Here is a 15363-nt window from a genome sequence, read left to right on the forward strand (position 1 = left end):
ACGTCATTCATAATGAATATTCATTTCTAACTCCGGGCATTGGAATTCATTGCTTACCTGTCATAATTTACTTACTCAGTTGCCAATTTGAAATCTACATAGTATTAGTGATCTCAATTTTAAAGCGTCTATAACTTTCTTATTGCTAGTCCAATTTCTTTCAAACTTTCACCATTCTGTTTAATATATTTTTCTCCTTCCCAGCACAACATTTTATGGCTAAGGCTGGATTCCCCTTTAATGCATGGCTGATCGTCAACAAAACAGAGTGTCGAGAGAGTTTGAAAGCCAGCCTGGAGAACCTCTTCATTTTATGAAATTATTGAAATTCAAGCCTTATTTCAAATGACCAGAACTTTGTTAATTCGGGACCATTTTCTGTAATTTAGGTATCAAATTAAAGAGGAGATATTGAACTTTTCAAAAATGTGGTTTTCTTTTTGAAACCCAGATACCCCCCGCCAAATGAGTTTTTGATATCCTTTCTTCAAATTGCATTTGCTCACTCATGCGTGAATGAGAAATAATCTAAGTAATATCAGATGAAAGAGGAGATTCTAAGCTTTAAATTAGTAGGTCATTTTGTCTATTTTATTTATGATTAAGTAATGATAAATGATCGCTAAATCTCGGTTTCGTTTTTTCTGGGACGCACTGTATACGTATTTAATAATGACTAAGAGCATTTTAATATTCAGTCCCTTAACTATATAAAATAAACTTCCCGATAAGAATGTTCTTCTCTTGATCTATTTGAGTCTATGTTAAAGTGTTTCCTCCTCCATAGATTAATTCAAATTTTCATTATATTGATGCATTTTGTATATAATTCCAAATTCTCTGAATTAAGTCTCAATTATGTTATTTTTTCATTCTCTCTCTCTCTTCTCTTTCTTTCGTTTTCATAATTTTTTTCAGAGCGCTAAGAGATTTAAATGTAATTCGTGCTATAGAAAAATTAGTGTTATTATCATTATTATTATTATTATCATCTTTATTATTTTTATTATTCATTGAATAACATGTTTCGTCCGAAGTTATTTCGTTTGTGTGCTTTGTCCCTTCTCTATAATTTTTTAGTTCCATCAGGAGCACTGCAGGGGCTACTGCCCTATACTGAAACATATTAGAGCCCCAAAAAGTGGTACAGGTTGGGTAAAAAGGGTAAGAAGAATGGCCTTGGTCTTTTGAGGGAATTTTGCTCGACGACGTACGAAGGGTTCTAAATGTATTTTCATATGCCATTTATGACAGAACAATCACAAGGTTTTTGTCGAAAATAGGTGTATCAAAACAGCAGCTCGTCCGTGACTTTTAACAAACGACATAATTTGCAAGTTTTCGTCGGCTCCGAAACTGAATAGAAGACGAAATTGTCGTTCCGGTTCCATTTTCGACAGAAACCTCCCAGGCTCTTGTCATTTTGACGGGCATTTTTATTTGCATTTATGCATGGTGATCTCTACTTCCGTAAGTCGCGGAGCAGTTCCAATTCAAACTCGGAAATGAAACGAGTCACTCCACTCGAAACAGAGTTGACACCCACCTGCGCTATTCCGAGTCAAATTTTTCATCGCACCAGTTGGCGCCAATACTTATCGAATTTATGTGCATGAAAAGGCAAAATTGCCCCGGTACATTTCATAACTCCAAGTAGCAAAAGGTTTATGATAATATTTCCCACACAAAGTCAGCACAAATTCGACACTGATTCACAATCCAACTTGTCAGGAAATGGGCGTCTTGCCCCCCCCCAAAAAAAAAAAATCACGACCCGAAAAAAAGGAATAAGGGTGAAATATGTTATCATTTTCCAAATATGTCAAAATCTATCACGAACTAGGATTTTTGTAATAAAAATATCGAACTCTTTGCCCGCTCGTCCGCAATTAACTTATAAATTTTTATGCGATATGCCATATCGAGCCCCCTCAATTTTTTTGGCTCATTACGCCACTGGGACAACCCCTTCTAAAAACAAAATAAAATCAACTTCGAGCTGCCGATCGGGGAAAATACGGGTTAAAAAAAAATTTCGCCCCCCAATTGGCATGATTGGTGGAAGTTGGATCCGCCTCTGTATAGAGGTACGTCTAATTGGTCTAAATGTATTCTCCTTCCTTCGCGTTGTCGTTTAATCCAATCCCATCCAGACTAAATCACGAGAGAGAGAGAGAGAGAGAAAGATATATCATTTTGTTGTCATTTTAACATAGGCCTACTCATCTTATTTCTATTACACCTCATTATAAATATTAAATCATGATGACGAATGACAAATTTATAATTATGCCTAGTCATGCGGCCGGGGGGGGGGACAGGTCCCCCCTAACTTTGAGGTGGGGGGAGGGACGGTTCCCCCTAAATTCTTAGTTGATAACCCTTTTTTTTGCTTGTCAATTTTTTACCGGCTGTGTCCATCACAAAATTTCAGGTGGACCCCCCCCCCCTCTAATTTGTTTGGCTTCCGCCGCTAATGCACGTAGGCCTACAAATGTACACTGTTAGAAAATTTCTACTTAAAAATTAAATGTACGATCATTGCTGAGTTTTGCCATGTTACGGGCCACTGTATTAATTGTAGAAAAAAAAATTGTAAAAAAAAATAACCCAGGACCAAAATCCAATTGAAACCAGTTGAATTTCCAACTGGTTTCAATTGGTTTCAACTGGTTTCAATTGGTTTTAACTGGAATTTAACAATTTCCAATTGAAACCAATTAAAACCAGTTGGGCAACTGGAAATCCTAACTGGAACCAGTTGGGTAACTGGAAATCCTAACTGGAACCAGTTGGGTAACTGGATATGACTTCCAACTGGAAATGATTTCTAACTGGATCCAGTTGGGTAACTGGAAATCCTAACTGGAACCAGTTGGGCAACTGGAAATCCTAACTGGAACCAGTTGGGTAACTGGAAATCCTAGATGGAACAAATTGGGTAACTGGAGATGACTTCTAACTGGAAAGATAGGTAACTGGAAATGAATTCTAATTGGAACCAGTTGGGTAACTGGAAATCCTAACTGGATCCAGTTCGGTAACTGGAAATGATTTCCAATTGGTTTCCAATTGGAAATTTTCCAGTTACCCAACTGGATCCAATTGAAACCAGTTAATTTGCATATTTCTGCCAGTGTGCACAGATTAATGTTTTATGAGATTCATCATAATTTACAATGTATCTATTTAATTTTTTTTCAATTTGAAGTACCACACTTTTTTCAGATAAGTGTTTAGAATACTTAGCAGTGAAAGCCATGTTCATAAATATTATAGATTATAATTAAAATAGATTCAAAAATAATTAGTACACCACTAACTGTTACCAAATCACATCAAATAAAAATACATATATTTGAAGATCTCCCCTACATTTATAAACATATGAAAGTCTGTATTTTATCAATGCCTTTTACATTGGTATTAATAGACAAATAACACTGCTTCTGTGTTGGCATGAGCAATAGTTAGCATGGTTAGTGCAAATGCTAATTAATTTGTAACTAATTAAGTTCATTCCAACTGGAAGTTCCAATTGGATCCAGTTGGAAACCAATTGGTTTCAACTGGTTCCTGTTGAAACCAGTTGCCTCCAATATTGGTTTCAATTGGAACCAATTGCAACCAGTTGCCTTCAATTGCTTTCAATAGGGAAATTGGAACAACTGGAACAAATTGTAAACCAATTGAAACCAATTGCCAACTGGTTACAGTTGCCCAATTGGTCTTAACTGGAACCAATTGGCAACTGGTTTTCAATTGGAACCAGTTGTTCCAATTTCCCTATTGAAACCAGTTGGCCAACTACTTTCAATTGGTTTTGCTCTAATTGGTTTTAACTGGATTTTGGTCCTGGGAAATTTTGTTCGTTTTAACAACTTACAGAATGATTTAATTTGTAATTCTTTCTGTAAAATCTGTTTTTCAAATCAGTGTCTTCTGTAAAATCTTCTGTTTGTTTTCTAACTGTGTTAACTGAAATTTGAGTGATCATTGCCATTTCATCTGAATCTTTATCCCAATTCTTATGGTGGAAAAAAAAGCAATTCGATCCTGCTCTTTGAACAACCCAGTTCTAATTATAAACAATACACTATACTAGTATACGAGGTAACTCGGCCAACGCAACATTCACTCATGGTACAAACAAAAGAGGTCCGTTCAACTCGACCTTACGTTTAAAACCAGAGTCTAAAATATTGGGGAAAATGTTATTTGAAATGAAAAAGAAAAATGTAGAAATAAGTTATTAATAGTGGTTATATGTCCCATTAAATGAAATAAGCCTTTTTGGACTGCCCATTATTTCTTCTATTTCGCAAATATTTCTTGGTGAAATTCGTTTGTGTGGTTCGATTTAAGGTTGAAGCCGAGTTTTGACAGAACGATGCATCGGCTCCAATCCGCTTAGCAACATTGTAAACAATCGTACGGTATACTCTCGATCGATCGACTATTTTTAATTTGCGAGAAAGACGTGCAAAGTTTCAGAAATGGCAGATTGTGTTCAAGTCCTTGACCCTAATTACAAAAGAATTGCAGGGTCCATTAGATCAGGACGATTACATAAAGGTAAGTTTTATCTTATTCCCAATTTTATATGAGGATAAGCCAGTTGAAAATACCGGGGTAGGCCTACTTCAATTTGATTGCTTGGGCTTGCCTTGGTTTTGGCCCGGCGCGAGCGAGAGCGCATCCGTAGCGAAGCCGTAGGCTCAAGCGACTCGGCCCGGTCGGCTGGGGTGAGCTGACCGGCATCTCGCGATCGCTGGGCCGCGCCGGGCCGTGGGAAATCGTGGGCTGGGTGGAGATTGTAAACGATGAAAATCATGCATAGATTCTATTCTACAAAAAATAGCGTAAATATTTTGTAATTCTCATCTCAAGAGATAGACTTCAGGCTAAAGAGAGCCTAGAATAGTAAGGTACCGGTAGTCGGTACCGGTAGGCATGGTAGGCCTAGATTCTAGACTAGAGTAGACCAAAACTAAAAAAGCTTCGGTCTCTGTTGGTTGTTCAGCTGAACTACGTCTAACGGTCTATGTTGGCTTCATAATGTGTACGAGGACTCGAGGAGAAATTTAAAAAAAAAAGGTTAAAATACTCCTCGAAACAGACGGCTGCCTGCCAGCTGTCTACGAGCTACGCCTACGGTACTGGTAGATTCTATTTAGCTGGCAAAATTAAAATAAAATATTTCCAGAATTTATGAAATTGAAATGATAATTTTGATGAAGGAAGGCCCGAGGATTGACTGCAGTCTACACACGTTTAAGGCTATGGACAGGATTGGGGGATTTTGAATAGCGGCCGCAATAAGTTACTTGGACTCGTAGCTTTTTACCTTTTACTTTTAGGGCCTAGGTTCTAGTCGTTTACATGTATCTCAAAGTCATCAGCCAGGAATTGTAACTCTGAGTCTGAGCTGACAAGAGTGGTGGTATTATTTATGGCAATCAATTCATTAAAAGTCAAGATTTAGAAGCTGAGGCCTAAGGGATGAGTTCCTTTTGCGAAAGCCACCCAAAATTGAGAGTAAAAATATGGAAAGGGTTTAAAATAACATATCTTGCCCTAACATAGATTACCTAGATATGACGAGACTGTGGAAATACATACCAAAAATATGGCCTTTATTCCGTGAAATTTTCAAGCAGAATCGAGTGCATGTATTATTGTCCATAGTCTTAGACATCATTTTATTTAGTCAGTGAAGGGTCTGAAAGCCTTGACTAGTCAAAGAACTGTCTTATGATTGGTAGTAGAAAACTGCCAGTATCGGCGCTTCTCACTAGCATAGCGGGCAGAATCTTGACTGCTATTACAAGTTAGAGTCCCAGCTGAGGTAAGAAACAAGCACCCTCACAATTTTTTTAGGGAAACAGGAAGAGAATAAAGTGGAAGTCTCAACAATCTTTTCTTATTTTGGGTGGCTGTCAGCCTGTCACAAGGGGAACTCTTTCTGAAGTTGAAAATACATGTATGATGGTGGTCCCCAAGTCTGCGCACCTAACGATTTGAGTTAAGATTTAACATGAATATCTTTTTTATTTCACAAAATCTTTCAGTTGATAATGTTCCTCATATCATTATGAGTAAGTGTACCAAATATCTCAAAAAAACTTTGAACGAAATATAGGATTTTCTTTGAAAAAACCTTGGGCAGTCATTTTCAGATTGAAAAAAAGGTACCCCATGTCTGCGCACCCATTTACTTTGCACACGATTCGGGTATTTTGATGAGAAAGGCTGCATTTTCAGGATGTCACATGAAATGCCAAAAAATCATTATTTTTCCACCATTTTGAGTCAGATTTTTTTATGAATATCTGTCTATATGTTGCATGTGTAAAGTTTGTGTTTGTTGCGTATCTTCTTTTACTAGAATCGCGCAGATAAGGGGGACTGCGCGGACTTGGGGGAACTTGCCATAAACATTGCAATTAAAATTAGACTAATAGGTCTCAGGTTAGATCTACATGTACATGTGTATATTCAACAAAAATTGATGGAAATTTCATTTTGTGAAAAGACATTTTCTAACAAAAAAAAAATATTTCAGAAAAGCTTAACAAATTTTGAGCAGGTTACTTTAAGTTAACATTTTCTTTAAAAATAAACATGTGCAGCCAAATTTTTGGAGAGTGTTCCATATGATGATGAACCCTCTCTGGGGAAAAAAAGGATGTAAAGACTTCTGAGTGAAAGGCCTGCAATGTCAACATATATAAAATGCATGTTCAAAATGCTTTCCAGATATGCTGTATATTCATACATTCATTGTTTTCTTGAAAATTTATTCTGCTTCTCTTTGTTTACAAAGGACAGAAAATAAAATTTTCCAGAGGAAAAATTATGACAGTGATGGATTTTCATAGAGTTGACGTTGATTGGATCAATCAGACAGGGCCCTGGTTTAACAACTTCCAGTTTAACCAGCTTATCGTCGGGATCAGCTTTTCCATTATTGCTCACTTTCAAATGAACATTGTTAAGAGTAGAAGATATTCGAACATGCAGTTCGGGGTTTTGAGAAAGATCAAGGAAATTGTATCTCTCCATAACTATCTGAGAGGGAATTAAAGAGACACAAATATTGTGTTGTTATATTTTTGTGATTTTTATGAGGTTTCCCACTTTTTTTTCATCTGCAGGACAAGGGGTGATAGCAGCAACATCTTCCATTCCAAGTAAATACCAAACTATTGTTACCAATAATGCTGATCAAAGAGGATTTGGTGCTACTTCCAAACGATTCAACTATGACATTACACTTGTAAGTTACTTCTTTGGTTGATAATGTAGTGCTAGTGTGTATCCTACAGTAGTACATGTATGGTATAAATAAGGAAATTTCTACAAGAAAATATGAGGGTAATGGTGCACATTAAACTGCTGAAATAGTTTGACAATGCTGATTTGCTCTCATGCTGTCGGAATGTTTGTGTTGGTTTTAAAGGTTTCAGCTTAATTTGCTATTGGGACCATTTGAGAAAGCTTTTTTCTATTTTACTTAAAGATTTTACACTTAACTTGTGTCCCTTTGTCGTGCCACATCATCAGATATCCCAGACTGTCTCCATTTTGATATTAAGCTGTTGTCATTTCAGCAAGTTCTTGCAATGAAAAGGATATTTGAAAATATAGTATATTCAAGTATTGATCTAAAAGTGATAGGATATGGTGCCACATGTACATGTAGGTTATACTGCCCATCTTGAGTGTGATAATATACACTGGTACTGTTCATGTATGCAGGTAAATCTGTTTGAATTGGGAGATCCATGATATCCATTGATTTTTAAGTGTTAACTAATTCATATTTGGCATAATATGGACTTGGTAATATGCTTTTAGCTCATGTGATCATTCAACTTGTGTAGACTTTAATTGCATTTTGTTTTTATTTCCAGAATGAAAATCCAGGTCCCGGTTCATACGTGGACCAAACTAAACCTATCCTCGTGAAACCATCATTCTCAAAGAAAGGAATGGGAGTGGGATTTGTTTCCAAGGTGAGTTTATACCTCCTTTTTATCCCAAAACCTCTGCCACAATATTAGTGTGTATTTTCATTCTAATGATAATTCTTATTATGTTTTACAGATGCCATGCATCTATAAGCCTTTGTTGTTTTCATTGCCCAATTCTTGCTTATTATTTTTAATATTAAATTACCCGTATTCTTTTGTCCAATATAACTACACCATGTAGTATAATTCTGTGCTGAAGTTATGAAAAGTAAAAAAAGTTTTAATGTCAAATGCATTCATAGATTGGACCTGTGATGTGAGAGATATGTTTTACAATTGGTTTTCCGTAGTTTAAACCACGACTTCAGACTATAGTTTAATTCAACTTCAGTTCAAAATACAGGCCATAGTAATTTTATATTAAAATTAAATACCCCCCCATATAAAAACTAATGAATAAATAAATGAATAAACAAAATAGAATAAAAGCATTATATATGTGTAAACCATGAGAAGTTAGAAAATAATGAAAATTAAATATATTGGTATACTGAACATTCAAATGAGCTCAAAATAAAAGGAATTTATGAAAAGAATGAAGAATGGAGGAAATACATCATTAACATTGACAAGTTATTTTTAATACAACCACAACCATTACACAAAACAGTTAAAATTTTGTCAAAGTTAATGTATATTGCTTTTGAACACTCCATTCATGACTCCATGCTTTTCACAGAGGGTAATTTTTTTCCTCATAGTAAAAGTAAATATTGCCTTTTCAATTTGATAATTTTCTTCAACAAATCGTGATTAGACTTCTAATTGTTCATCGCACTTTTATTGATACAGGAAAGAAGAGCTAAGAAACACAAGAGTACCCCGGGCCCAGGTCCGGCCTATGCTTTACCTAGTATGCTGACCACAAAGAAAGATTTCAACAGTGCCACGGCAACAAGTAGCTTTCATACACCCATTGCGGTACCCAGGGACAAGGAATCAAATTTACCTGCACCAAATCATTACAAGGTAAGACTTTGTTGAACATTTGTTTATTATAATTTTTTTAAGTGCTTTGAGCCTAATGGGAAAAGCGCAGTACAAATAATAAGTAATAATAATAATTAATAATATAATAACAAGAACTTGATGAAATACTGCTGATGGAGGCACGTTTTAAGTATTAGGTTTTCAAGGTTTGAGTAGGAGGGAAGAGCGATTGGAAATTTAAAAAATATGAAAATAAATATTTTATTGTTCGAAATAGACATGAAATGAAATACTCTGAAAATTTGCTTTGCCCAATTGATCATGAGCCCGGCAGCTGCTGTGCAGATCGACGAGGCTCTATCCCTTTGTTGAACGCCAAACAGGGTAGCAGCAACTACCATCTTTTAATGTCTTTTGGTCTGATGCGGCCGGGGTGTGAACTCCCGACCTCCCGGTTGTGAGACTGAGGCTCTACCAACTGATAATTGATTCTGAGGAGAAATGGAAGAAGCGGGGGGGGGGGGGGGGGGGGGGGTGACTAAGGGGTTTTGAAATGAGGATGAAAGAAACACTGAATCATGAAAAGTATTTAAGGGTGGTGATTGATAGGGGCGATTGCTGCTTGAGCTAGTGCGATGTGAATTCGCCCTCTCCTTCTTTGGCGGCTCAAAACCAGATATAAAACTTTGAACTACTCGCCTGACTTACAGATCGATTGTATTTAATCGTTATGATTACGCTCATAAGTAACTTTATGGTAAAGCAAGTTTTGATTCAAGTAGTACGCACATAATGAAAGAAAAGAATTGAAAGTAGTATTTCCTTTCATGGAGGACGTGATGGCAATGTGCCTGTCAATCAAATGGTGAAAAACTTTCTGTGTTCAAACTGAAAGATACTTGCAATCTTCGGCCTTGCATTAATCGCCCACCAAGTTAGTTGAGATTGTAGACTTTGAGAAATACTGAGGTATTTCAACAAGACTACTAAATACTATCATTATATTCTATGATTGCTTTTTGTTCGCAATCAATATGTTATGCCTTTGTAATTTACTTTTTATATACATGTTAACCTGCCTTGAACCAGTACAGGTTCATGGACCTGGTTTCGATTGTTACTCTTCATTGTTTGACTTTGTTTATTTGTATTCTGCTTTTCTTTGAAATAAAGAAATGATTACAATAAAAAAACAATATCGACCGTTACCACAATATTTGATCTATTGAAATTTTCTGTTGACACTCTAGGTTTCAGACAGCACTATGAGGAGACATTATGGCAGCCAATTCCAAGCATCGTTTAAATCAACATCGAAAAGAGTTGACTACAACAAAGTCCAGAGTGTTGCCCCAGCTCCTTGTAAGTATATAGCATTTATCAGGGTAGGAATACATTTTTAGGACTATTTTTTTTTCACATTGGGGCACATGTTTGAATTTTTGAGCTTTGGTGTTAATTGTTTCGAAAATTCTGGTACATGAAATACAAATTTCATATTTCATTTTCTTTTGATTTCATATTTCTCTCTAAAACCGATGGAATCATAAGAAGTTGGGATGAATTTAAAGAAAAAAAGGTTTAATCACTGAATATTTTTGTTTATCTTTTGAAAAATTTTGAATGAAAAGCTTGCAAAACATAATTACTAATAGTAATAAAAACGAATAAAGAATGATGTAAATCACCAAGTCTTTCCCCCATTAATTTTACCATGACAGTCCTCTCCATTATAAAATTTACAAGTCTTCAATTCTTTTGCTGATAGCATTTCTCTGACGAATTTTATTGTCTTTGTTAATGTAGCTAATGAATGTAATGCTAATGTGATATGTGAATTAAGAATGTGAGCAAAAAGAATTAAGCATTAGATAATAGAACAAGACTGAATTTAATTGAATTGAATTAACATCTTTTCCTTGTTGTTATCATTTCCCCTTTCTCTCTGTATCTCTCACCCATCTATTTTCTCTTTCTCCCGTTCCTTCCTATCCACACAGGCCATTATACAATCAATGAGACGTTAACTAAAGAGGCACCTAAAGTTCCTATGAGCAGTTTTAAATCAACGTCAAACAGAGACCTCATACCAAACAAAGCAAAGGTAATTAAAGGGATTGTTTAACATTATTCAGAATCTAAAAAATATTGTTTTCCCTTGCAGCTTATGTTGTAATCATAATTGCAAACCTGTTAATAGTTCGGACATGAATCACCTAAAATTTTTAGGTTAATATGTCACTTAGGCCATAATTGCTGTGATAATGATGGCTATGATCATAAGCTTATTATGAACACTTAATTTGAAGTGCTGTAGGCAATGAAAGGAAAATAATGATGCTATTATTCCTAGTTCTCTAATGAAATAGAGTGTCAATTTTTGTATTCACCCCAAACTCTTAATTAGTAATATTATTGATTAGGACAATTCTTGAGCATATATTTAAGAAAATTATTGTGGAAGCTATTGCCTCAATTACCTGATAAATGTGCATCAAATGGTCCATAACTGGTGCTTGCATTTATTTAATGTGATGATATCACTTTTAGTTTGGCTCACAACAGTAAAGTAGTTGATCAAGATTGAAAGGAAATCAATGTAATATTTCTTAGTCAAATGGAAATGAATTCAATTAAATCCAAGCTAAGAATTGAAAACATGTTTGGGTAATAAGTCTTTCGCTAAACCTTGCTCATTAGTAGTAGTAGTGGGTACTATAAATGTCATTTATCCATCGTCACCTTTCATTGTTCATCTCTGATTATTTTTGTTATATTTCAGAATCCTGGTCCAGGCCATTATCACCCTCATGAGCCTGTCGATGAGGCTACAAGAACGTTGTTTCCGTAAGTCTCCCTTAAAAAAATCAAACTATTTATATATGAAAATATGACAAACCAACATTTAACAGCTGTGGAAATAGGTTATAGCTTGGGATACATTGGAGTGCTGAGTGAATTTGTTTAATGCTTATGTGCACTGCTGCATTTGCTACCTTAATGGAAGAAGCATGCTGCTTCAGTCACATTAACAAAACTGACACCATATTGATCAATGGTATACCATTTAAAATAATGTAATAGCTGTGGTCAGTCTGGGTACTGATGTTACTGTGTGACTGTGGCTTGATATTGAAATAAATTGGTTATTCTCTGCATAAAGTCATTCATATAACAATCTCAGAAATCCCTTCTGTGGCATCCATCCAAGCTTTTTGCCACTGATGATGGCAGTCTCCCGTGTTCTATACTCCATATATTTTCAACGGAAAATAGTGACTAGAATTTTGTATTTTAGATCACATTCATTTCAGTCAGATACTGGAGAGGTGATATGACAGTTGCTCCTGCGACAATTGATCCGGGATTTATTTTGTTGAAATAGTAGTAGTAGTAGTGGGTACTCTAAACGTCATTTATCTTGTCACCTTTCATATAGGAGCGCCTTGAGCACCTAACAAGGTGGATATGTGCGCAATATAAATACCCTATATTATTATTATTATTAAAATATGTAGGGTTGTGGTGAGAGTTGCAATAAGGTTTTAGGTCAGGTTTAGGGTAGGGTATAGTGTTAAATCCAAAGTTGAAGTTACTGATAGTCATTGGATTTGTGTGTGGAATTTATATCGGAGCAATGGTCGCTTGATCAAATGTCATGGAGCCACAGCATGAGTCAATCAACTTACTCAAAGCAATATTTCAGACAGGAATAAGCAAAACACATGTTAATAACAGCTATTAGTCAAAGTTTGCTTCAGTCAAACCGATTTTTGTCGTCCCAAGAGAGTTGACCGAGGCAGAGTTGTACACCCTGTATGCACCTTTGATAGCTAGTGATGTTTAAACCATATAATCAATGCAGTGTGTCTTTGTTGGAAAACATCATAAACCAAAATCAAAGATAGAAATACCTTATTTATCTTTGCTACTTTTGGACGAATCATTACATGTGTACATTTTTTGGACACCTGCTGTGTGTAATATCCACATTGTGCTGCACTCGACCCAGGTGAGGTGAATGGGTACCCGGTAGGATTTTTCCTTGAACGCTTTAGCGCCTATTAATATGGCGGCTCAGCTACAGCCGGGGTAATAATATGATACCAATTATCAAAGCGCAGTAGAGTATATGCACATAGTAGCTGCGCTATATAAATGGACCTATTATTTTTATTATTATTATTAATATGTGTTATACCATATAATCATTGCATTGGGTTTTTGTCGGAACACATAATAATCCAAAATCTAACACACAAATACCTTGTTTATCTTTGCTACTTTAGGAAGAAGCACTACCTGTGTATCTCCGCACCAGCCATGCCCCTCCCCCCTCCTCTCCCAGACCCAGGACCAGGTAGCTATGAACTGGTCAACTACAAGGGACCACCAAAGCATTACATGTCGGGATCGGTGTTTGTCTCGTCTACCAGTCGATGGACGGGCGAAGCTCAGAATACTGACTTTCCTGGCCCAGGTTAGTATATATATCATGTGCGGATGTGTGATGTTGCATGATGGGAAGACTGTCCAATTCGAGCGTTGCACAAACTTTGTGCCCTAGTATTTTGATGTCATTCCTGCACACGATTCCAGAGAGATTGATTGACAACAGTGTCGCCATGTATCCTTGTTCAGCTCAAATGTACGCAAGGGTGCCACATTTGAAGCAAATGTTAGCAGGGAAAAGTTACATGGGGGGTTTGTGGCAAATTGTGGATCCTGTTATCATAGAATTACCCACAAAAGACCTCGAGAACTTAAAAAAAAGGGCCCTTTGAATTTTTGTATGGTCTAATGTAAATTGTAATTCAATTATAGCAAATTTTGAATGGTGAGATAAAATTAATATTCACAAACCACAGAAAAAAATATTTCTTTATTTAAAATTAGGTATGCCCATTGGCTGTAAAAAAAAAATTGTGTACAAATGGGTTTTCATATGCTCTGTTTGCCCGAATTTATTCCTCCTTCTTTTTCTCCTCTTCAAAAATTCAATGAATTATATTGATTCAATCTCAATGAATGACTGTTTGCCAATGTTTTGATCACTAGATGAATTAATTTAATCACGTTATTTTTTTTATTTGTATCTTTCTGCAGCTACATACAGGCCGCAGACACAGAACAAGAAGCAATCGTTCCTTTACAACGCTCAGACTAAATGGGCGCTACCTTGAACATGATCAGCTTTCAGATCAAACTTGTAACAAAACTCATAAGACTGGGGATCAAAATCAAGATTGTCAGGAACGCACTGCCGAAGACGAGCTTGAAAGGATCAAAGGCAGGATCGTCAGAAGTCATACATGAGATTTTGTTTGTTGGTTGGCTTGAACAACTACTTTAATACACGCATCTACATCAAATGCGGGAAGAGTGCCGAGTCATCATGCTGACTTGAAGACCCTCATTCAACGTTCTTTTTTACTTGCCAAGGAAGACTCGGTCTGAGTTCCAATTAACAAATATATTGGTGTCTGTGACTGATGTTTTGAATAGAAGATTTATGTGAATAAAAGCATGGTTTGAGTCTGTTGGCTATTAACTACCAGTATAGATAGATCAAATCCCTTGATTTTTTTTTCTTGTGTTTTAATAACGTTGTTCCATGACAAGAGTTGGAGCTGTTCACTTTCCAAAAAGGAAATAACAAGCTGTTCATGATGCACCTCTGTTACTTGTGTCTAATCTAACTCACAGAGATTTATCCATGTTTTAAAATGAATAGACATAAGATGTCATTTGGAACATGGATTAACTTCAAACTGGTCTATAAGTGCAATCTTTAATATTTTCCTTAGATTATTTGAAAAATTACATTTTCAAATGGCTTTCCAGTCCAACATTCGGTGTATTTCTATGGATTTACAGGGAATATTATTGCTTATACTAAATTTAATTAGCATTTTTTGTCATAAGAGAAAAGCTTTCAACTTCATTATGTAATAAAAATCTCCTACACACTAGACTTTTTGTATAGCAATCTCTTAAAGAAATGTGAAGCAGATTGTTATGCGATATCAGCAAAATCATTCTCCTGGTTGTGTAGGATGTGTTATTACCTCTGAAAAAACACAAAAAAGACTGCCTACTACAGCTTGAAACAAGCTGCGATTATGAATGTTGTCATATTTGTGTCTGACAAACATGGTTGTTTCGAAGATCAATAATTTTCTGCACCCAAAGTCATTGTCTTACTCGTTTGTGTCATGTTTTTGTAATTGTTTACATTTCGGTGTAATGCATATTGCATCAAATGTGTATTTTATTTGTATATATTTGAACAGATGTATATATTTGAACAGATGTGTATATGTGTAAATATATATTTTTTACAATTTTGTATGGAATAAAAACAAAACAGAAATATTAATAGCAATTCATGAGTCTT

The 15363-nt window shown here is 35.7% G+C and overlaps 1 protein-coding gene across 1 annotated transcript; it reads left to right on the forward strand.

Moving 5' to 3' along the window:
• The first annotated feature begins 4404 nt into the window (after window positions 1-4404).
• Window positions 4405-14598, forward strand: LOC121430951 (O(6)-methylguanine-induced apoptosis 2-like). Its single transcript, XM_041628387.1, has 9 exons — window positions 4405-4575; window positions 7158-7279; window positions 7917-8018; window positions 8829-9005; window positions 10217-10328; window positions 10967-11070; window positions 11749-11813; window positions 13256-13446; window positions 14073-14598. Exons 1-9 carry the CDS (start codon window positions 4497-4499, stop codon window positions 14147-14149), a joined length of 1029 nt encoding a protein of 342 aa, XP_041484321.1. The 5' UTR covers window positions 4405-4496; the 3' UTR covers window positions 14150-14598.
• The last annotated feature ends 765 nt before the right edge of the window (window positions 14599-15363 follow it).

This window comes from Lytechinus variegatus, chromosome 17 (assembly GCF_018143015.1).
Source record: "Lytechinus variegatus isolate NC3 chromosome 17, Lvar_3.0, whole genome shotgun sequence".
NCBI lineage: Eukaryota > Metazoa > Echinodermata > Echinoidea > Temnopleuroida > Toxopneustidae > Lytechinus > Lytechinus variegatus.